The sequence below is a fragment of the Scomber scombrus genome, chromosome 24 (genome assembly GCF_963691925.1).
Source record: "Scomber scombrus chromosome 24, fScoSco1.1, whole genome shotgun sequence".
Lineage (NCBI taxonomy): Eukaryota > Metazoa > Chordata > Actinopteri > Scombriformes > Scombridae > Scomber > Scomber scombrus.
In genome coordinates, this window is record NC_084993.1 from 6,529,435 (window position 1) to 6,553,805 (window position 24,371).

A 24,371-nucleotide genomic window follows, 5' to 3' on the forward strand; every position below is an offset into this window, starting at 1 on the left:
TAGATGAATCAGGAGTGTGTGTGTGTGTGTGTGTGTGTGGGGGGGGGGGGGGGGGGGGGGGGGGGGGTAGGGTAGAGTGGGGGTGGGTTTTTTTTTTTTTTTAACACAGCAGAGCAATTGAGCTGAAATTTAAGGAACATAGAGATATGAGATCCCATTTAATACAGGTGGTAGTCATTCAGATATTTGTTTGTATAGTGTTCAACATCTCATAATTTCCCCCACAATATTTACACTATTACAGATAATTCAGCTATGATATCATATCTGTGTACTTAATCGTTCATGTGTGTGTGTGTGTGTTGCATGGCAAGCTGAAAAAAGGAAGAAAAAAAGGAAAAAAACTGAAAAAACGCCCAATAATGGCGGACGCCCCGCCTCCCTCCGTGGGGTTACCATGGCAAAAGGCGTCGACGTCACAATGGAAGGAACGCTGTCTATAAGTATTGGAGGGTCTGCCGCGACTGCTCGCGAGTTCGGATGTGCGTTCTAGAAGGGTGACACGTGCTGAGGAGAAGAAAAAAAATAAAAAACAAAAAAAATAAAAAAAATAACGGCACATCCAGGAGTTTTTATTTTATTTTAATATATATTTTTTTTACTGTAAATAATTTTTAAAGGATTTTTTTTGTTTGTTTCTCAATTATTTGTTTTACTTGAACTGGGAACGTCCACATCCTAGCAACCATGGGAAGAGGAGTGAGTATAAGAACGTTTTTTCTGCTTTGTCTGAAACTTCGCCATTCAAACAAGTGGTTTGCTAAAAAGATGTTGATGTTGTCACTGAGGAGGTTGAAGTGGGGGAGGGAGGGGGGGGGGGCGAGGTTCACATGTGGTACGATAAGCTCCTTTTTTAAAACTCTCTTAAAAATGCCCGCTGTACTGCTACAAAGTACTTTGGGGGCATTTCCGTGTTTTCAAAACCCCCCGAAAACACAAGAGGAGCTCCTCAGTACCTTCACATGGTTTCCGGTTACATAACGGGATATTGTCAAACGCCAGGGCTGTCAAAGTTTTGTAGGGGTAACAATGTTGCTCATGTGGAAATGTAGCGGAAAACGGTGAGAAATGGCTCTGTGAGGCTATTTTAGTCTAATATGAGCCTGAAAAGTGCCAAATCTGCTCTTGAATGCATCTCTGTGAATCTCATCCAACGCATAAAGTTGTTTTCCACGCTGCTGAACACTTTCCCTTCAGGAAATAGAAGCTATTTTGTAACATTTTTGGCTATTTTAGTTGAGCACAGTACAGCTGTGTATTGAGGGTATAATGGCTTGGCCGTGGGAGGGATAAGTTTAAAAAAAAAAAAAAAAAAAAAAAAAAAAAAAGTCCGGCCCATTTTCTTCCCTCTCCTGGTAGATGTGGAGCTCTTCTGGACCACTTATCCTAATCTTATCATACAGTCACCTTTTTTAGAGAAATATGGTGTGTAGCTGCTTTTTTTTGCTTGCATGGTGACTGAGGGGGAAAACCTTAAAAAACATAACTACTACCTTCCCAAGCTTGGATACAGCAAGGCTCCAACATTATTGATTATTAATTAAGTCTGTAAAATATCAGAAAAGTCACATTTTTTTAATGCACAAGATGACATTATTAAGTTGTTGCTTGTTTTATCTGATTAAAAAGCCCCAAACCTAAAGACATTCAATATATTTTATTGTATGAAAAAGGAAATTTTCCAGTTTAAGAGGTTAAATCTGGCAAATGTTTTGTTCTTTTGCTTGATAAAGGACTAAACATCGTTGCAGCTCTTCTTGAGTAACCTATCATAAACATTTCCAGCCACTGAAAGGTTATTGATTGTGCTTTGAGAGTAAATATCACATATCTATAGTTTGAACATTGTTTTCAAACATTGTAATGTGAGCATTTTAGAGATGTCTCCCTCTTTTTCTTTCCCTCTCTGTTCAGCTTAAGTTTAGACAGACAGACTTCTGATTTCAGTCGTGTGAAAAGAAGATAGACCTCTTCCAGTAGATGTATCATCAGCTCGCATGTTATTGTTTGGTATTAGCTTCATGCACAACACACCTGTTATTTTCCACAAACTTGTATTGTATGGGGATGAAACTGAACCCTGTTGTATTGAAACATCAGTAGTCGCCACACCCTGCCATGCTGCGCAATAGAAAACACTCATTATAGATTCAAGCCTGCGAGGGATGGAGAGATGGATGGATGGACGGATGGATGGATGGATGGAGGGAGAGAAAGATGGACCGAGAGATCTGGCGGGAGATGTGAAGCAGATCGGCTCATTCAAGTCTCTCTTCCATCCTTCCTTTTTTTCCTCTCTCTCTCTCTCTCTCTCTCTCTCTCTCTCTCTCTCTCTCTCTCTCTCTCTCTCACTCTACCTCTCTCTCTCTCTGTCTTTCCGCGGAGCTCATTTAAGATGCTGAGAAATGTTTGCTCTTGCTTTCACTTGGCTTCTTGGCTTGCTGTTGGGTTTTTTTTCTCTCTCTCTCTCTCTTTCTCTCTCTTCCCCCCTTCTTCCATATGTGATGAAAGCCATGCCCTGCCCCCATCCAACCTCCCCTCTCCCTCTCCCTCCCTCCTCTTCCCCACTGCTTCTCCTCTCTTCTCTTCTCCTCTCCCCTTCTTCCCTCCTCCAGTACTTTGGCACAGACAAATAGCTAGACTGGGAAGAGATAATAGCCACTACAGAGCTTTCCTGGTGTGAGGAGAGAGAGAGGAGGAGGAGGAGGAGGAAGAGTTGTGTTGTAATAGAGAAGAATTGGGGGAACACAGGTATGAGAGAAGTGTGTTTCTCCTCGCACCTCCAGTTCATGTCTGATATTGAGCTTCTCGTTGGCCTTTCCAGTGTTTCCTCATCACATGCGCAGCACAGTGCAATAAACAGAGAGGAGCTGAGAGGAGGGATTGATTGCTCGAAAGACCGAGGTGGAGGAGGTGGAGGAAGGGGGGTGGGTGATATTAAGGGGGAGCCAAGAGGCACCAGTTGCCGCATTGCCACCGTCGAGCAACTTGGCGCCTAGATATGATGGAGAGGTGAGAGAAAAAGACAAAATATCCATCACGTGATGAATAATCTACTGCACAGCTTTAAATTAAAATCATCTTTTTGGTGAAATAGGTGATAATTTTCATTTCTCATCAAGAAAAAAAGTAGTTTTTTAGCGCAGTAACACCTCAACCCCCTCGACTGGAGAACTGAGCAGCGACGCAGAGCAGGAATCAGGAGACAGCTGTCGATTTGGGAGACCAACCAACCAGGGAGAGGAGCGAGACAGGGAGGGAGGGGTGCAAGCTAAATATTTCATAATCATACACCTCACTCAACCTGTTAGTATAATTTCTTCCTAAACTGGCTGGATTATGAAGTGGGCATCAATTGAGAAATCGTGTACATCCCAAAACGGCCTACTCTCACTCCTACTGAGATAAAACAGCCCTTGTATCACTTTTATACTGTGACACCTTTCAAATTGAGACACTTACACATATTCCAGCATGAGAAAACATCTCCTTTACCTTGTGTCAGTGTCACCAGAAGCCTTCCCTTTGGGAATGATGTGTTAGTTTATTCGGCTGCTCTTTAGCACACTCAGAAAGTGAAAGTTAATACATTTAGACCTCATTTTGACTCAGACAGTTAAACCAGTAAGAAGTGAGACTTTAAGTGGAACCTATTGGTTGGACATTATGCTTATTAGCTGCAACTTTTCTTGAAGCTTGTTTCTCCTGCTTTAAAACTTTTGCTTTGAGTTTGACCATTTGATTAAAAAGTAGAAAGATGAAATGAGGAACTCTGTCTTTAGCAATCAGATATGACCAAAAAAACATAGATACCCATCTCCGACTCTGAGTAAGGTTTTTTTTTACACACAGTAAACCATCGTCGCAAAATCAGCCCTCGGGCCACTTTTAATCCCACCCAAAGAGGCTCCCGGACTTCACCTTCACATCCATTCTTTTACAGTCCGTTTCCCTCTTGTTCTCTCTGTTTGTACCTGTTTTCCTTCCCTCCACCCCCCCTCCCTCCCTTCCCTCTCTCTCTCTCTCTCTCTCGCTCTCTCTCTGAGGATTTAACATTCTTTCCGCTCGGCAGTCAGTGTGTAATAACCGGGGCTTTTGTCACACGCCACCCCTCGTCTGTGACAGAACACAGCGTACTCCCTCTCTCTCTCTCTCTCTCTCTCTCTCTCTCGCGCTCTCTCTCCCCTCCTTTCTCTTCCCTCACTCCATCTCTGACTCCCTCTAATTCCCTTTCTGGCTCTCTCCCCCTCCCCTCCCCTCTCTCGTTCTTTCACATGCCATCTCTCAGCTCCTGTCTTTTGCCTGTGTTTGGCGAAGCAGCTCGAGCGGAGCTGTTTTTGTTTCACTGCGAGCCTGTTGCTCAGCAAAAAGAGGGGAACATTAGAAATGAACCAGCATCCATCAGGCCCCACATGTCATAATCCAGACCCCTGAATCACTGGAAGTTTGAATGTTTGAGGCAAACGTGTGCGACATGCTCAGCCCCCCCTCACACACACACACACGAGGAAATGATGCTACTTGTAGCTGTGGTGTTTTGCCGGTTAATGCCGTGGAGGTGTGGCTAAGGCCTGAAAAGTGAAAGGGAAGGAGAGGGAGAAGGAGGGGGAAAAAAAGAGCCATTGATTTACTGGTTCATTCATTCGACTACTGAGCAGCTCCAGGTCGCCTGTAGAGCTCTGAACTGAAGTCCTTTTCTTCACACACATAAAGAGAAGCGTTCCATCTTAAAATACGGTCAAATATTCAGTTTGTGGTAGAAAGAACTGATGATTTTTCTTTAAATATGACCAAAATCTCCTTCATTTAACAGGAATTTCAGTTATCTGACAGCCACATAAAGCTTTTAAAGGTGTGTGTCTCCAGAGCATTTTGACTTGATAAAAGTTGATATTTCTTTTCCTTAATGAGAATGTTAGACCTTTAAAAGCCAGGCGACTGTCTTCTTAAGTTGTCACATTGAACCAGATAGAACAAGTACATATTCTTGACCTAGAAAACAGCTTTAGTAGCTGTTCTGGAGCTTTCGATCGTACCACACAGTCTTCCTTAGGCAGATGGAGTTGTCATAGAGTTGAAACATGTTTTTTTTTAAAGCTGATTCCCACATGTTTTTGACATTTAGAGCTCGTGTTGCGGGGGACTCGATGACACCACCTTCATGTAATGCCTCATCTTAACAAAAAGCCCTGTAGATCGCATTTATGTGAAGTAATGATAAAATACACAAGAGAAACAATGGTTATAGTGAGACAATAATGCATTTGAGTGAGTATTTTTATTTGAATGAAGCTTTGAGTGTTTAGAAAAGTTTCCTACAAGTAAAGACATTGATTCATTCATCCGCTTTTGTCCCGATTGGAGGAGGCTGAAAGTTGCGCCGTACGTGGAGAGAGTGTTAAACGCGACTCCCGTGTAAATTAACACACTTTCTTTTCTCTGCTTAAACAGTAAAAGAAGGGGTAGACAGAGGAAATGAAGGAGTAAAGGAGGGGAAGGGGGGTGGATGGGTGGGGGCGGGGGGTTATGGGAAGAGGGAGAGAGGAATAAAAAGAGAGAGAGAGAGGCGGGGGGGTAAAAACACGTGATTGTCCATTCACATATCTCAAGAGGTGTGGCAACAGTCGCCAGTAGCAACCAGGCAAAGTCCCAGCAGTGTGTGTGTGTGTGTGTGTGTCGGCACAGTTGAATGAGCAGCTTGTGTATCTGGCAAAAGACGCTGGCACCAGGAAAAGGACTATAAGAATTCAAGTCTGCCTGTAAAAGACAGAAAGGAAGAAAAAAAAAGAAGAGTGTGTGCTTTTAAAATATGCAACCGCTTGACCGAATGCTCTCTTCTGATGTTTGTTTGAGCCTTTAGGACGCTGTTCTTTCAGGCGAGAAAAAAGAGAGGGGGGGGGCTAGGGACAGGATTCATGGGGGAGGCAAAGGGGCCTCAGAAATTCTTGGTGAAGTTGTTTTTTTATGTGTGTGTGTGTTGTTGTCATTGCGATTGGCAGTGGCTCGTTCATTCAGAAAAGCTTCTCAATCTCTGGTTTTCTTTTCTTTTTTTCCAACAGTTTTTCAATGTGAAAAACTCTACAAAAGTCCACTCAACTTACCGAGGTTTATAACTCAAGTTTTCAGCCTCTGAAGCTGCGTCAGGATCAGCGTGGAGGTTGAATGAAGCATTTAAAGCCTGTAATCTCCACTAAGAATGTGGTCAGAAAAGGTGTTTGACTAACAAATAAGTTGCATCTTTCTTAATAGTCTTTATTCCCACATATCTCCGGTTGAAGCTCGAAGAAAAAGCAGCAGCGTCGGCGAGCGTCACAGTCGGGATAACGTGTCCCACATATCCACAGACTTTAACAGTCACATGAAAAGATTGCTGAGCCTTTTGTTTGTGTTTTTGATGCAGATTTTATGGCGGTGGTACAAAGCGCCATTGTTCTGTGTCCAGTAGGCCCATCAGAGAGAGAGAGACAGAGAGAGAAAGAGAGAGATAGAGAGAGAGAGGGAGGCGTTAATGCTGGTTTTTACTCTTTACCCATTTACATCCTTTATCCTTCCTTCCTACTCTTCTATTCCTCTACTTCAATTATTGTCTTCTTTTTTAATAACCCTTATCATTGCTGCTTGGGTGATGTTATTGACCCTAAATGCTGCTTTTCAAGGTCAGGATTTACTTTATTATATGTTTCCTGTATGAGGACATCATTTTTTATCTGTATTATAAAAATACAGTAATTTGTACCGACTAACGAGCATCTTCATTGTTGATGAATCTGTCTTTTATTTTCTCCATTCATCGTTTAGTCTGTCCACTGTGATGCTTTTAATTTGCTTGGTTTGGACACAAGTTCAATATTTTCAAATGTTTATCACTATTGAAGAAAACCAAAAAATACTCACAACTAAGAAGCAAAGACCAGAGGATGTTTTTGCTTTAAAAGATGGCTGCATCAATGCTGTAACAATAGTCCTCATTATTGATCAATCTGGCGACTATTTTCTTGATTAATAGATTAGTTGTTTGTCGTCGTTTTTGAATCATGAGGTAGTCGTTTGGTCTATAAAATGTCTGATTGATTACGTATTGAAATATATTCAGTTTACTTTGATGGAAGACTAAATAAACCATCAAAGAATTTGGACACTTTGTCTTAAAGATTGACTCAAAACGATTATTTGATAATGAAAACCATTGGCGATTAATTTTCTGTCAGCTCTGTTGTCTACTGATCAAGTAACTGATTATTTACCTAATCGACAGAGTCCTAATTAAGCATAAAAAGCATCACTGTAGCATCTCTTAATCTCTAATGTTGCTGAATCAGCGTCAGGAAATAATGCAGGTTTGATGCCCTGTACAAAAAAGTAGGTTATCAATAATCCTTAAGTATGATAACAGTATCTGACACATAAACCTCAGTATAGATTTGTTTTATTATGTCCATGTCTGGCTCCAGCACAGATAAACATCTTGTTATTCAATCGAAACTACTGTATGAAAAGGAAAAGCTACATCCTAACATCACGATAAGCAAAACAAACCTCACATTAATGTTTCAGTAACAGTCGATAAGGGGCCGTCAGGGTTGGGTGCGCCTGTTTCTGCACTAATTCCCCAACAGATCTCTGTACAGCTCACATGAGAGTGTAAGGGTGTCACATGTCACTAACAAGACGTCAACAAGGTGACTGGCATTGCAGCTTTGTTAGTTATCTGAGTAAAGGGGGGGCTTTCCCTTCTTAAACAGCTCTGCACACACAGCCACCAAACTCTTTGATGAAAAAGTGAAACATTTTTGCAGCAAACTAAAATCAGATAAGAAAAATGAAATGTAAGTGTAGGCGTTGTGGCTTTAATTAGACTAACTTAGACTAAATACAGTAAAACTAGATCAAAATGGAAATGTGTCATCATCATCGTTGTGATTATTTAAGCTCAGATTTTAGTTTTACTTCTCAACACAACCATTTCTAATTGCTACACTTTTTTATGTAGCAAATATAAGTTCTTCTGTGGAGGCTTCAGTAACTCCAGATTAAAAATAAGATTTCAATGTGACTTCAAGGAGAAACGTTCAATTCTGAGTGTGCGACTGAGTAAACCGAACAGAAACTCCAGCTGTGAAAAGGGGAAAAAAACAGAGTTAGTTGCACTTTGAGACTGTCTTTTAACGAAGACACATGAGACTATGCAGCAGCTCACGTAAACAACTTCTGTTCCTCCTGGTAGGAGCAGCAGTTTGAGCTCAGACACTTAAATATCTGTGAAATGGGTTAACTTTTTTATTCTGGCATTTCTTTGGTCTTTATTTATTTCAAAGTAAAGATGGGAACATCAGATAACCAACAAGTTAGCAAGTGAGCTCTTCTGTTCACTCTAGTTTAGTTTTAATCATCTTAAACAGGTGATCCTTAACATAAGCATAGACGCCATATAGTTACCCAGACCAGCCAGGACAACCACTGCTTGAGCTATGTGTCTATAGCCAGATGGCCCCCAGGGTCCCTCAGGGGTCCAGAGGCTAAGATCTGGCCACAGCCATCTAAAAACCAGACTCAGTGTTTTCCCAGCTTAGCCGTCCGGGGGGGTGGTGGGGAGTGTGGGGGGGTGGTGGCTGAAGCAACGATAACAAACATGTGCTGGGATCACACACTCTGCTCTGATGAATCCCTGGGAAACGACTAAAGGCTAATGTGCTAGAAAAAACAATATTGGTTAACATATTTCCATGACTGAGAAAGTGTGCAGGAAGTCCATATTTGGGATCATTTAGTGTAAAAAAAAGGGAGGGGTGGGTTCAAAATGGCTGTTGCACACAAATGACTCATTAGTAATCACTCTCCCCTGCTAACATGCTAACACATCTCACGCCTGTGCAGTGATTAATTATAGATGAGCCTTAACCTTTAATCAATGTTAGCTTTTAGTGTTGCGATCTTATGTTTCCTACTTGAAACACACACAGGCTTCACTTTCTCAATCATCTTTTTACTTAATCCTTACATATTGTTCATATTCTGACTGATAATTAGTCTCTACACCAGTTCACATTCATAAATTCCCTCATCAGTCATCAATAAGTGTTTGATTAATCTTTAATGAAGCTGTAATTTATTTATGGGGGGGGGGGGGGGGGGAGACATTTGCAGTCACTATTTTATGGTACAGGAGAACATTTTATATAATATGAAGGATACAACATGTCTAAATGGTGATTTTTCAAAAAGTTTTTTTAGCATCATCTCTTTTTAGCGGCACTAATGGATGTTCTTACCTCTTCTGGATAATAATAAATGTATCGGCTATGCTTGCCATCTGGATAACTGGGGGATCAAATCTGGGTGTGGCATCTATAAACCAAACGCTGGTGGCAGCTCACCTCATACCTGCTGCGAGATGATGGTGAAGAGTAACGCCACATTGACTCTGATAGGCTGCTAAAAGGATTTTCAAATTTCAGTCCACCCCACTGCCTCTCTGTTTTTCCTTCTCCTCCAATCTCACCTCCTCTCTGTCACTCCGTTTTTCGTGCCCTCTGGCTTCCAGCCGGCTTGAGGACACCGATCTTTTTGCACAGCCTTTGTCGCCCTGTCAACTACAGGGACCGCTGATAATGAGAGGAGACGTCTGTGGATGAGACACCAGAGAGAAAAAAGAGGGACGGAGGAGAAGCTGTCGGAGCTGATCGTGTGATATGGGGAGGAGGAGGAGGAGGAGGAGGAGGAGGAGGAGGAAGGGGGCGAGTCACACAACTTAAGGACATTTTTGTAGCTTCTTTCCAGCCTACAACGAGAGAGTGTCACATTTCACGTCAACAAACTGTGTGTGATTACCAGTAAAAGTCTCCAGTGTGGTTTATTGTTCCACTCTGGGGGTGCTTAATTAGTAAGGGTATGTTTTTAAGGAAAAGTGGTTCACAAATGAATAAAGCTTTGTTTATTTCTGCCTCAGACAGTACTGCCCCTTCATTGGAAATAATTTAGGTGTTAAACAAGTGAGATGTGTTTTCGCCCTGCAGCCTAATCTGTTTTACCTCGCTAAGAAAATAGTGCTTATCTCCCAACTGAGCAACATCCAGCTTTCACTTGCTCCTCCCCTGAAGTTTCAGTCACTCACTTTTGATTTCAATGCAAAATATTATGTTGATCAGTGAAAACTTCAAATTAAGAGTTTAGTAGTGGAGCAGAGTATTTATATTACTCAGGATTAATACTAAATCATTAAAATACAGAAGTAAAAAAAACAGCCAAGCTCCAGTCTTATTATCAGAATCACAAAGTTAGAATCAAACAGATGGAAAATAGTTTATAAAAAGTTGAAAATGCTGGAAAAAGTGAGTCCCTGTGAAGTTGTGTTGGCCGTGACAGAAGATCCTGGTGTTCATAAATCCAGGATCTAAGACTGGTTTCACTCTCCGGTCAGCTGACGAGGCTTTTGATATCACAACCTAACTGCATGTGACAAGTTTAAGACGTGACTCAGCATCTGACTATTAAACTTTGTGGCAGTTTTTCCCCCTAATTGAGGCCAATAGATAAAGCTGTGTTGACTCTTAAGACTCAATGACAAAGTGTCTTATAGCATTTTGAGGGAGCGTCATCAGACATCGTAGTCAGAGTGTTAGTTTTGACTGCACTCATTACTGAAATCACTGAAAACGTCTTAAAAATGCAACTGTGTAAAGATTCATCTTCAAATTTGTTGCTTCAAGTTCCACGTCTTCAGGCCCCTAGAATAATCCTGTTTCTAATGTATCATATTTGTGCCAGTTTGAGGCTGTAATACACACTGACTGAGCTTTTTGTGGCTTTAATCACACAACTGTTAGAAATATCAATAATTTAAACTGCTACAACATCTGCCAAGTACACCTACACCCAAAGGACAGAGAAAAACCAGCAACATTTTGAGGTAGTAGAGAGCATTTTGTCATTATAGTGATGAGATGAAATGTTTGAAGGCACCATTTCCCCCAAGCCTGTGTGTTGGCTTGGAAGAAGTGCTCCACAAAGTGTTTATAACAGTCAGAAATATGTTGAACATGAGAAACATTGCTATAACCAGCTCATTGCCTGTGACCAGAGTTGGCACAACAAGTGAAGCACATTTCTGACCCTTCGGGTTGCTCATTTGAAAGAAGCCGTTGTACTTTTGGCTGCTACATTTTGTCCCAGTTAGTCTCCATCTCTGCTGAAGGCGGTGTTGCTCATCTCCAGTATCATCCAAATCTCTGCACTGTGATGATGGTAGGTTACTTTCAGCTGCTGTGAGACCAATTGTTTTTCAGTTTACTAAACATTATCTTTTCTCTTTTTTTTTGCTTCTTCCCCTGTCTCCATGTGTTTCCAGGAAGGACGTGAGCAGTATGAGCTGGCTGCGACCTCGGAGCAGGGAGGTAAGAAGAAGGCGAAGGGGAAGAAGAAAGAAAAGGATATGGATGAACTAAAGAAGGAAGTGGATATGGTGAGTGTCTCTACTTTACTTGTACTTTAGGTTATTTACTTTTAATCCTAAGACCTTTAGTACCTCTTCCTCTAATTGTCCTTTAGCTTAATATCACTGCTTTCAATGTGAGCCCCATCCTCTCTGTCATTATTCTCCTTTTCTTCTCTTCCTGTATACTTTCCTGTCATCTCTCTCTTGTGGGAAAACTAAATATAACTAAATCCAAGTTTAACAGGTCTGTACAGTTTATTTTAAATTGGATTTTACCCCAATTATGCTATAAATGTAGCTTAATTGGTGTATTTGATTACCAGATTCTTAAGAACTTTATCTTTACTTATTGGTTGTTAAATTAGTCCTAAAATCAATCTCTGGTTCCTCTAAACCATCATTTTCTCCTTATCTCACTCTTACTTCTACTCTCCTTTCATTCTCATCTTTCACCCATTCATTTCTCCTCTCTCTCTTTCCTTTTTTCCTCCTTTCTCCTCTATTTTTTTCTTTCTTCTTCTCCTTCCCCTGCTGTGTTTGTCATCATTGTGGTAGTCCAGAAAGGTCGGCGCACAATGCGTCGTAAATGTCGCTGGTTTTTGGCATTTTGAACACACATACAGTAAATACACACACACTCATGTGCACAGAAGTAAACACTGGACTGATTCTTTTTTTTTTCTTTGTGTACTCGCAGGACGACCACAAGCTGACCCTGGATGAGCTCCATCGCAAATATGGAACAGACCTGAGCAACGTGAGTGTGTGAGTGTGTGAGTGTGTGAGTGTGTGAGTGTGTGAGTGTGTGAGTGTGTGAGTGTGTGAGTGTGTGAGTGTGTGAGTGTGTGAGTGTGTGAGTGTGTGAGTGTGTGAGTGTGTGAGTGTGTGAGTGTGTGAGTGTGTGAGTGAGAGAGAGGAGAAGAGAAGAGGAGAGAGAGAGAGAGAGAGAGAGAAGAGGAGAGAGAGAGGGAGAGAGAGAGAGAGAGAGAGCTCCTGGTATGATCATGATGTCATTTTGAAGAGAATTCAATCAAACTGCCCGTATTTATCATGCAGATGAGATAAATATCAAATAACTGCAATTAACTTCCATTTTTCTTTCCAGTCTGACAGTCCATATTAAGTTAAATCTTAAATCGATGAATGTTTAATGTGGATGAAGTGAATGAAACAGAGGCGTTAGTTTCTTTTTAAAGAGGGGATAAAATCCTCCTTCACATCATGAAGGAAGAGTCATTGTGTGTGTGTGTGTGTGTGTGATCAGCAACTACAGGCTCAGCTCGCCCAAGCTTTATCCAGCAGTGTAGGAGAGGAGGAGGGACTGAGATTGTTTCTTTTTTTATATCAGTGTTTGTTTATCACTGAAGGTTTCTTTACTCTTAAAGGGAAATGTTTTTTAGAGCACTGAACAGTTTTTTTTCTTTCTTTTTAACCCTTTCCTAAACTGAAATTGGTAAGGTGAGCACAAGTGTCACAAAGTGCAGCTTTTTAGGTCATCGGTCTACATCAGCTCACATGTTGACACAGACATCACGGTCACTATGAATAATGTAAAATACTATAGCTGATGTTATATACACGTAAGTAAACGCTAAATGGATATGTCTGTGTTTTACATTTTTCAAATTCAACATATCTCCTTCTGTTAAAGTAGCTCTGAAGGTGTCATGATTGGCATAGCCATATTAAATAGACATTATTGTAAATTATTAACGGTAAAAGTATGGAAAGAATTATTTGGCTCCTCAATGTGATCGTACCTTCTGTGTGTCAAACTGTGCTAAATCCTTCTTTAATCCCCCACCCATTCAATCACCCATGCACACACACACTCTAACTAGCCCTCTCTCCTCATGCAAATGTGCTCCTGGTCATGCAGGAAAGATCAAGGAGAATAGTTAATCAGTGCCTCTAAACTAGGGTCTCAGAGCTCTGCGTGTGCGTGCATGCATGCATGTGTGTGTGCAGCAGCGGTGAATAATTAATTAGCTGCAGAAGCCCCTCTGTCCTCATTTCATATGATCCCATTTTCTTTTCTCCTACGTCTTTCACGTCTCCACTTTTTCAGCTTCCCTCTTCCCTCTGTCTTATTCCTCCTACTTGCTGATGAAGGAACTGGCCCTGTTTTTCTGTTGATGCTGTGTTGCTAGGCAACAAGTAGCACCTACAATCCCCCCTGGACACAAATGTGCCAGTGAGTTTGTGTGTGTGGTTGGTTTAATAAGGCTTAAAAACATCACGAGGTATAATATACTTATTTAAAAAAAAGATGTGGTTGAATATCCTTCATCCAGCATGTGGCTCCAACATCCAACAAATTTGTCACCAAGTTTAACTGAATCTAATTTTTCTCACCATTTCAGGGTTTGACTAGCGCAAAGGCAGCTGAGCATCTGGCCCGTGATGGGCCCAATGCCCTCACTCCTCCTCCCACCACCCCAGAGTGGGTCAAGTTCTGTAAACAGGTAACAACAGCTTTCTTATCTTTCATCTAGTTGTTGCCTTCTGTGATAATATTTTAAATAAGTAGCAACAGCTTTCTGATTTGTAATCCTGGCATCTTTGCACAAATTGAGAAATGTTCTCTATTAAAGCTCTTAAACAAAAAGTCACCTGTTCTGCTTTCTTTTAGATGTTTGGCGGTTTCTCCATGCTTCTGTGGACCGGAGCCCTCCTCTGTTTCCTGGCCTACGGTATCCAGGCCGCCATGGAGGATGAGCCTGCAAATGATAATGTAGGAAAAGAACCTTGTTTACCTGAATAAGATTTTAAACTTATTTTAAGCTTGTGGAGGACTAAATGTCACTTTTTAACATTCACAGTTGTACCTGGGTGTGGTGCTTTCTGCTGTCGTCATCATCACTGGTTGTTTCTCTTACTACCAAGAGGCCAAGAGCTCCAAGATCATGGACTCCTTCAAAAACCTGGTCCCACAGGTACCCAAATCTTTATTCTGGCATTTAATCTTTTTAATTATTTTCATTCAATTATTATTTTTGTTTGCTGAGATCAGTAGAAATTATCAACCTGTCAACTCAAGGTCTTACTGACTTTGGAGTTTCCTTGTAATACATTTTTAAAAAGGCTGTAGAGGCAGAAAAAAGACAGAAATAAAGCCATCAGTGTCACTTTCTCCTTTTGTCTTACGTAAGTGTCTGTTTCCTTCACATCTGTCTCGTAGCAAGCCCTGGTTGTCCGTGATGGTGAGAAGAGCAGCATCAACGCCGAGCAGGTGGTGGTCGGAGATTTAGTGGAAGTGAAAGGTGGTGACAGAATCCCCGCTGACCTGCGAATCATCTCTGCTCACGGCTGCAAGGTGGGTGCTCTCGTCATAGTTTGTAGTTTAAGACCCATATTTAAAGAATTTAGCGTTTTTACTTTTTGTGCCATATTAGTTTGTGGTGCTTGAAGTGTCAAATTGTCCCATTTTAAACATGGTATTTCAAGCATGTGACCCATTTATACAATATACAATACAATACTTGACCCAGTTATGCTCCTTGCTTTTTTATTAACCTCTGCATCATTCATTGTTATATCTTCTCACCTGCCTCTGCATCATCATAGAGTGCCATTTGACCCAGATGCCCTTCCTCGACTGTTTTTACCACAGGGTGAATTCACAGTCGAGGATAAAGTTAGTTTTCCTCCCCTAGAAGGCAACTTTTTGCTTCCCATCTTGCTCAATTTATCTTGCTTTTCCCTCTCCCTAAGGTGGACGTAACCACATTGTTTTTCATGCCATCAATCACGGTTAATGTTTTATGTCTCAGGTGGACAACTCCTCTCTGACCGGTGAATCAGAGCCCCAGACTCGTACTCCCGACTTCTCCAATGAGAACCCACTTGAGACCAGGAACATCGCTTTCTTCTCTACCAACTGTGTTGAAGGTATAATGACAGGATACATCAAAACAAGTTTGCTTTTCTTCAGGGATGGTGCTCCTCCTTTGAAAGAAAATGGGGCAGTGCACTTGAGATTTTTTTGTTTTTCAATAAACTGGAACAAAAACAAAAAATTGACTGCAGGGTTTTAAAACTCGATGGAACGATACGTGTCAGATCTTTTGTTGTTCATATTAAAGGAGAATTCAGTGAAATATTTATTTGTTTATCCTTCACAACAGGAACTGCCCGTGGTATTGTGATCAGCACTGGAGACCGTACCGTCATGGGACGTATCGCCACACTGGCCTCTGGCCTTGAAGTCGGACGTACCCCCATCTCCATCGAAATCGAGCATTTCATCCACATCATCACCGGTGTGGCTGTCTTCCTGGGCGTTTCCTTCTTTGTCCTGTCTCTCATTCTTGGATATTCCTGGCTGGAGGCCGTCATCTTCCTCATTGGTATCATTGTCGCCAACGTGCCAGAAGGTCTCCTGGCTACTGTCACTGTGAGTCCTGATGTCCCCTTTTTGTCTTTAAAGTCTAATTGTGGATCAAAAAGCCTTCAGCCACTAACTGTGCTCTCATCTGTAGGTGTGTCTGACTCTGACTGCTAAGCGTATGGCCAAGAAGAACTGCTTGGTGAAGAACTTGGAAGCTGTGGAGACCCTGGGCTCCACTTCCACCATCTGCTCAGACAAGACCGGCACCCTCACCCAGAACAGAATGACCGTGGCCCACATGTGGTTCGACAACCAGATCCACGAGGCCGACACCACCGAGAACCAGAGCGGAACCTCCTTCGACAGGAGCTCGGCCACCTGGGCCGCCCTCGCCAGAATTGCCGGACTCTGCAACCGCGCCGTCTTCCTGGCAGAGCAGAGCGGCCTTCCCATCCTGAAGGTATGTTTTTATTACTTTTTCTCTTTACTTGAATTAATAACGCCAAATTTTTATTTGTCCTCAAGACGACTCTCAGAGCAGGACAGAAGATTTTTCGCATTAATTGTGCAAAAAAATAATTGGCTCATACAACTAAAACCAAAAGCCTGTATCATCTTTTATCCTTTGTGCAACAAAAAGACAGCTTTTCTGCTTTTCTAGACATTTATTTCATGAGCTCATTATTTGGGAGGGATGTAGAAGGGCTGTGTGGACTTTTCAAACTATTTTTCAAATTCAATTTTTCCCTTTTTTTTTTTTTTGTCTATTTATTTCACTTCACTCCCAGTAATGCAAGAACCTTTTCAAGTGTACTTCATGTATGATGCTTATTGGACTGTTAATTCAAATCTGATTTAGGACCAGAGACTGAATCATGGGGTGTAAATTTGCAACATGACCACAAAGATTAATAGAGAGAATTTACATTATACCTACAGAAGCAGTACTTGAGCCAGTTGTTTATTATTTTGGATCTTTTTTGTAATGTCAGATATCCTCCACTGAGATGTACCAACGGGGTTTGTTTCCAGCTTACATCACTCCCTGGAGTGTACAAACACACATGTTGCATCTACATCATTATTCCTAACCCCCTCCCCAAAACATGTACAGACACACACACACTCACACACACACACACACACACACACACACACACACACACACAGATGCACGTATGTCTCTTGGCTCCATGGAGCCTGGTTGTCTGGTTTCCATCCTGTGTTAATAACCTGAAAGTGTGTGTGTGTGTGTGTGCGTATTATTCACCTGTAAATGTCTGGCTGGCATCATAGCGCTAATTACCAGTCATTCGCTCTCACTGCTCATTATTTTTCCCTCAGTCATTGTTAAAAGTGACATGAGGGTAAACATAGGGTTGTTTTTATCAAGGCTAGTAATTATGATGGGGGGTTGATGGATCTATAAAATTAGCATTTTTCTTTCATGGACAGCTTCTCAAATGGATCACTCTTCTTATCTTTTGTATTATGGACACAGAACCCTGTACTTCATTTTGCAGGGAATTGAAGGCTTAGAAAATGGTTAGGTAAAAAGAGGCCAAATATTCCACAAAACCAGCTGAGAAGTTTGCTATCATGGCTTATAACTGGTGTCTTTTGATTTATAAATGATTATTTTTCTCCCCTCTCCCTCCTCCCTCCTCCAGAGAGACGTGGCTGGTGATGCCTCTGAGTCGGCTCTGCTGAAGTGTATCGAGCTGTGCTGCGGATCAGTCCAGGAAATGAGAGATAAAAGCCCCAAAATTTCTGAAATCCCATTCAACTCCACAAACAAGTACCAGGTATTGAAACTGGCTGGCTTGCAACCTCATGTCTATTCTTTTTGAAATTATTAGCTTATGTAAACAAGCTGTTTTATGTCTTCGGGTGCCGCTACAGAAAGACTCCAATTTCCTGTGAATTCTTACATTTTCAGAAAATGTGGTGAGCTTTCTGAAATATGAAATGTCAAGTTATTTCTTCCTCATGTTGACAGTAAATCAACAATGTTTAAATGATCTTGGAAAAGGACCCTTGTGAGAAACTCAGCCTTAGTTAGAAAAGTGTGTTGACATTTTTTAGGAACAATTGAAATATGTGCTAATTGTTACAAATAAAGTCCTTTCACAGAAGCTGTCTGTGGCTTAAAGTTCAAACAAGCATAAACATCAAGTTCTTAACAATTCTCATGTTTTCATCCTGAATTTTTATTTAAGTCATTTATTTTCAGTTTATCTTAATTAACTTGCCTCTCGTGTTGAACATAAAGCAACAATATGCTCAAACTGACTTTTATTTTCTATTATGTGCTCCTAGCTTTCCATTCACACAAACACCTCACCGGAACGAGAGTCCAGGCATCTGCTGGTGATGAAGGGCGCCCCAGAGAGGATTTTGGACCGCTGCTCCTCCATCATGATGATGGGCAAAGAGCAGCCACTGGACGACGAGTTGAAAGACGCTTTCCAGAACGCCTACCTGGAGCTGGGAGGTCTGGGAGAGAGAGTACTGGGTAAGGTCGGGGCGGCTCATGGGATATTGTTGGAACTGGTTGATCTGAGAGTGTTGGTGCACAGGAGATCCCTTCCTAAACTCCCTCTTGTGTTGCATTACATTCAGGTTTCTGCCATTTCAACCTGCCTGACGACCAGTTCCCAGAGGGCTTTGCTTTCGACACTGAAGAGGTGAACTTCCCCACTGAGAATCTGTGCTTCATCGGCCTCATGTCCATGATCGACCCTCCTCGTGCTGCTGTGCCCGATGCTGTCGGCAAATGCAGGAGCGCTGGTATCAAGGTATGCCCCAGAATACATGAAAATATTTAATAAACACAAAGCTTTTATAGTCAGCCAAGCATATGTACATATTTATAAGTGGGCTGATTACTTGTAAATCTCGACTTTATAACAATTATAAAAGTGACTGTGTATTTGAATCATTTGAATATGATTTTCAGACTTTGAATGAATTCCTCTGTTTTGATTTGTCCAACTCATCACAAAAACATCTCCTCTTTAAAGGTAATCATGGTGACAGGTGATCATCCAATCACAGCTAAGGCCATTGCTAAGGGTGTGGGTATCATCTCTGAAGGCAATGAGACTGTTGAAGACATCGCAGCTCGTCTGAACATCCCAATTACTGAAGTCAACCCAAGGTACTGACTGCACTGAGAATCTGGAGTACCCCAAGGTCATGTTATGGGCCCAATTTTTGTTCTGAATGGGTTTGAATCAGGCCTGCTACATTTTTTGTAACCCAAGACTATAATTATTTCTAATATTTCTGGTGTTTATAATTACATATACACTCTCTTAGTGATATTGTGATATAATTACCATTTGGACATGCAGAGAACTGTGTAGCTATTTTCGGGATGTTTATATGTCTGTGTGAATGAGTTAAAGTGACCTAATGCTTCTGTCTTCCCTCCAGAGATGCTAAAGCTTGTGTAGTCCACGGCGGAGACCTGAAGGATTTGTCCGCAGAGCAGCTTGATGACATCCTGAAGTACCACACTGAGATTGTTTTTGCCAGAACCTCCCCACAGCAGAAACTGATCATTGTGGAGGGCTGCCAGAGACAGGTAGAAACAAAAGAGATGAGGTGATGTGTGTTCTTATGAGACTCCGCTGTGTATCTACTCTTGTTTTACAGTTTGGCAAACACAGCATGCGTCTGAGCCTCATCATGTAAATGCATGAGTGAATATTTGATATTCTTATCGTCTAATTTTTATGTATGATTATTGCTTTGGTCTGATGATTAAGTTGGCAGAATAATCAAGCAGAACATCTGTCAAGCTGTGAGCTCATCCATACACATGAATATTCATGAGTGCATCAGTAGGCAGGGAATTACTTTAATGTTGTGTGGACTTTGACTTCAGATTGATTGATTTATTTAAATGTTTTTATTAGTTATGATCTGATCAAGGGCAAACACAAACAACATTGAGTTATGCCTGTAGTGACTTTTAATTTTTTATAATAATTTTTGAATAATAATACTAAACAAAAGAAATATCTGGCTATTTGGCCATACAAGCCGCCTAAATGTTAGTAGAAGTAGCTAAAAATAATCTCTTTTTTTCAGATTACTTGCCTTTATTTGTCAGATGGTGTCAAGACAGGAAGCTAAGGGGAGAGAGAGAGAGAGAGAAGGGTGTGACATGCAGTCAGTTGCTGTCATGTGTTGTGAGCCCTAACAATTAGGCCACCAGGACACCCTAAGTGAACCAAATTAAATAAAGTTTGTGTTAGGTGTCCTATTAAAATGTACAAGTCACCAGAGGTGTGCTATCATTCATGATCCAAGCACAGCTGGAAGTCTGTCAGAAAATTGTAGAACCAATTATGATAAAATATTCCAGTGGGTGCTGGAGGAGGAATGGAGGGGTGAGGAGGGTATTATTGATGACTTCTTATTGACATTTCCTTTTATAAGCTTCAATTTAATTTGTCAGTAAATCAGCCTCCCAGTCTTACTTTGTCTTGATGCTTCCATCTTGCTAATTAGATTATATTATACACACATGTCAAGTTTAGTTTGGAATAATTTAAAAATGAATATTTGCTTCAAAGTGCACAGATTTACAGATTTGAAATGCATTATGGTCCTTGTAGTCAACCGATGCACATTTGGCGAGTGGCAGCGATAAATCTTTGTTTGAAATATTTCTGAGAACTGCCGGTTTCATTCTTCACGTCATCTTTTAATAAATCTTTAAAACATGTACGTGTTGGGGGAAATCTTTGTTGCGCTGTCAGTTTCTCAAATTAACATGACACATAAATATTTAAAGCAGCCAACTTTATTCTTTGAAGGAAATCTCACTGTTCTTTCATCTGTAATCGCATGCAGTAAATCCTCTGATCACCTTTTCTTCCAAGTATTCACATTTTTGCCCAGAATATGAGCGCTGTTTCTATACTCATCAACCTCTGTCTTTTATTCCCTTTTATCACACATCTGTCCTGTCAAATGAAGCAGAATTGCCCTGAAACCTTAAAATAAAAAATCTGTGTGAAGAAGTGTAATTGAAGAAAATGGAAATGTCGCTTTTAGCCACTGGTGTGAAGTTTTCTCCTCTCCCTTCTCTCTTAAATTAAATTTCCCTTTTAACACTTTCCTCTTCCCTCTCTCTCTCTGCAGGGAGCCATTGTGGCCGTGACCGGTGATGGTGTCAACGACTCTCCAGCTCTAAAGAAAGCTGACATTGGCGTTGCCATGGGAATCGCTGGATCTGACGTCTCAAAGCAGGCCGCTGACATGATCCTGCTGGACGACAACTTTGCCTCCATCGTTACTGGAGTGGAAGAAGGTAATAGATTGTACTTAAAAAACAGTGCACAGAAGCTTTTTGAGATAAATGACGTTTAATTTAACCCATAAATCTGTGTCATATTCATCAGGTCGTCTGATTTTTGACAACTTGAAGAAGTCCATCGCCTATACTCTGACCAGTAACATCCCTGAGATCACCCCCTTCCTCCTCTTCATCATCGCCAACATCCCTCTGCCCCTGGGAACCGTCACCATCCTCTGTATCGACCTGGGAACAGACATGGTGAGAATCAAATACTTTTTAGACTCTTTGTATTCCTAAAGTTTTACAATTTCACAAATTACTTAATCCTGTTAGTCCAACACATCTATTCTCCTTTGGGAGGTGTGACTACAAAGCTATGAAGAAACAGCCTGCTTCAGCCTAGTCCATGTTTTAAATGATTTATTAATTATTGTTGTGTCCTGTCACCCAGGTCCCTGCCATCTCCCTGGCTTATGAAGCAGCTGAGAGCGACATCATGAAGAGACAGCCCAGAAACCCCAAAACAGACAAACTGGTGAACGAGAGGCTCATCAGCATAGCCTACGGACAGATCGGTACACAGACACTTCTTTTAAAACTTTGATTTAAAAAAAAAAAAAAAACGTTACAAAGTTGGACGAGTTCGGAAGTCGTGTCTTGGTAGATTTTTCCCAGTAAGACAGATAAGCATGCGGGTGGTCTGAGATAACCAGAAGAGCGGCATGCACCAGAAATAGGCTCGCACTGATAGAGAACTGGAGCGTGTGTGTCGGTGTCAGTGATGATAGACGAGTGCCTCAGGCTTTTGATTTTTCCCTCTTCGGTAATGAAGCCAAGAATAGATTCGACCCTCCTGGATGTCCGAAACTATTGTGAGAGTAAGATAAAAGCAAACAAATCTGTACTAAATTGGTGCTGTTCAAAATTGCAACAGGGATATTTTTTGTTTTCCATTATGAAGTAATAGTTCACAAAAGGGAAGGTTATGCTGACTTGTAATAAGATCATGTCACCTGAAGATAATTGAAGATTAATTTTATAGTCATCGCTTGACATTTTTCTTATGTAACTGACCAATCTCTACTTCTGATTTAAGCCTTACAAAGGTTTGTATTTAGGGATCCTTATGATGCATTTTAGGTATTTTGCAAAATTTACTCATCTCCCCATCTTGCTACAATGATAACATCTTTATGGTTTATTCATCTCGTGGGTTCAAAAATTAAATTTCCTGGAAGACCAATAAATCATTTTCATTCTGATGAAGCCTCAACTGCTCAATACTGACTAATCCAATGTATTTATTCATCCTGTGATAAATCTGTCAGGCCCCCCCCCCACAAAATCCTCCCAAAAGATGACTAATCAGATGTACATTCACTTTCTCATTCATCTCATGTCTTCCTTCAAGACTGCAGGGCCAGTTTGTTTACTTAATCATTTATTGATCGCAGTTTTAATCTTAAAATTAAAAGTCCATATGGAATACTATGATGTTTAAATTCGTTTATAGTTTGGTGTCAGCTTTCTTAACTTAATGGCGACTAATCACAGAACCGAGATCAGTTTTTTTTACTTCATCCAATCATATCTCTTCACTGCAGGTATGATCCAGGCGCTGGCTGGCTTCTTCACCTACTTTGTGATCCTGGCTGAAAACGGCTTCCTGCCATCCACCCTGTTGGGCATCAGAGTGAACTGGGATAACAAATACATGAACGACCTCGAGGACAGCTATGGACAGCAGTGGGTCAGTAACCATTATTAAAAAAGGTCTTTTTTTAAAAAGATCTCAGGTTCTAGTTTGGCTGTTACCACCTGGTATTGACTGTTCCCGTATGTGTGTTCTCCTCTGTCAGACCTATGAGCAGAGAAAGATCGTTGAGTTCACCTGCCACACAGCCTTCTTCGTCAGCATTGTCATCGTGCAGTGGGCTGATCTGATCGTCTGTAAGACCAGGAGGAACTCCGTCTTCCAACAGGGCATGAAGTGAGTACAAAAACACCCAGTATCCTTCTGAGCTGTGGGTGTTTCATCAAAAAAAATATTGTAACAAAATACACAAACTTTCTCCTCTGCTGCCATTTTGAATGTCATGCCTCCTTTTTTTCTCCACATTGCACCAGCTGCTGTGCTTTTCTAGGAAGAACTCCACTTGACCTCTGTGATTATTTTAGGTTCAAAACAACATGAACTGTATTTAAAAGGCACTTCAGGCTGCGGTTTGCATCAGCGCCTTGGCTGTGCGTCAAAACAATAACACAGACAAAAAAAGAAAAGAAAGTGGCACCAAGATGATGAAACTACTTGTGCTTGCAAGTTTTCAAATGCTTTCCTGTGTGTTTCAGGAACAAGATCCTGATCTTTGGGCTGTTTGAGGAGACCGCCCTGGCTGCCTTCCTCTCTTACTGCCCCGGCATGGATGTCGCCCTCAGAATGTACCCTCTTAAGTGAGTCCAATGCACAAATCCACCAATAAGCCATGCACCATATCTTAATAGTGTTGCCCCCATCTAGGCCTGGGCCACTGGATCAGTTTCACATTTCTTTTTGTGTGTGTGTGTTTTTCAGGCCCAACTGGTGGTTCTGCGCCTTCCCCTACTCCCTGCTCATCTTTATCTATGATGAAATCCGTAAGCTGATCCTCAGACGCAGCCCAGGAGGTGAGCCCAGAATCCATGCTTTGATTATCTTTTATTTTCCTACCCCTCTCCTTCCTCTGCTCCTCTTGTTTTTCCACCTCTCCTCCTCCTCCTCCATTCCTTCTTTCTCTGCCCTATTGGAGATTTTTTTTCAATCTTCCTTGTCATCTTTCAGCTTCAATACATGCTTTAAAATCAACTTAACCCTACAGAGAATTTTTAAGAAGTTGCCTCTAAATCCAGTGTGTGTTTGTTTTCTCTCCTCGTTTGTCCAGGTTGGGTGGAACGGGAGACCTACTATTAAAGATCTGTCAGCCTATCAGTCCAGTCAGCTCGCATCTTCTCCTCAACTCCCGTCTTTGCATGAATATTGTCTTGCTGCTCGGAATAAAATTTTAACCTCTGTGAAGAAAAAAAAAAAAGGAACTTGTTTTTATATTAGGGAATGCTTGATACTACTATTAGACAAATACTGAGATGATGGAACATGCTGATGATGATGCTGATGATGATGATGTTGATAAATGATAATGCTAATAATGACATGAACACTGAACATTGACATGACTATGCGTGCCTTGTTTCTGAAACAGGACCAATTTTATACATGTTTTTAACAGTTATAAACGTTCAATAAAAATGCGCTCGAGTCA

General features: G+C 41.2%; 1 protein-coding gene across 1 annotated transcript; it reads left to right on the forward strand.

Moving 5' to 3' along the window:
- Positions 1–513: 513 nt before the first annotated feature.
- Positions 514–24,371, forward strand: LOC133976553 (sodium/potassium-transporting ATPase subunit alpha-1). The gene is made up of 23 exons (XM_062414774.1): positions 514–699; positions 11,345–11,458; positions 12,129–12,188; positions 13,795–13,896; positions 14,064–14,165; positions 14,254–14,367; positions 14,613–14,747; positions 15,205–15,322; positions 15,559–15,827; positions 15,913–16,221; positions 17,432–17,566; positions 18,081–18,276; positions 18,384–18,559; positions 18,785–18,921; positions 19,200–19,350; positions 20,919–21,087; positions 21,179–21,333; positions 21,527–21,650; positions 22,680–22,825; positions 22,935–23,065; positions 23,425–23,526; positions 23,648–23,739; positions 23,994–24,371. Exons 1-23 carry the CDS (start codon positions 688–690, stop codon positions 24,020–24,022), a joined length of 3,078 nt encoding a protein of 1,025 aa, XP_062270758.1. The 5' UTR covers positions 514–687; the 3' UTR covers positions 24,023–24,371.

Coding starts and splice junctions, on each gene's coding strand:
- LOC133976553 (XM_062414774.1), top strand. Junction 16,222..17,431: donor GCGGCCTTCCCATCCTGAAG/GTATGTTTTTAT, acceptor TCCCTCCTCCAG/AGAGACGTGGCTGGTGATGC. Junction 18,277..18,383: donor TCTGGGAGAGAGAGTACTGG/GTAAGGTCGGGG, acceptor CATTACATTCAG/GTTTCTGCCATTTCAACCTG.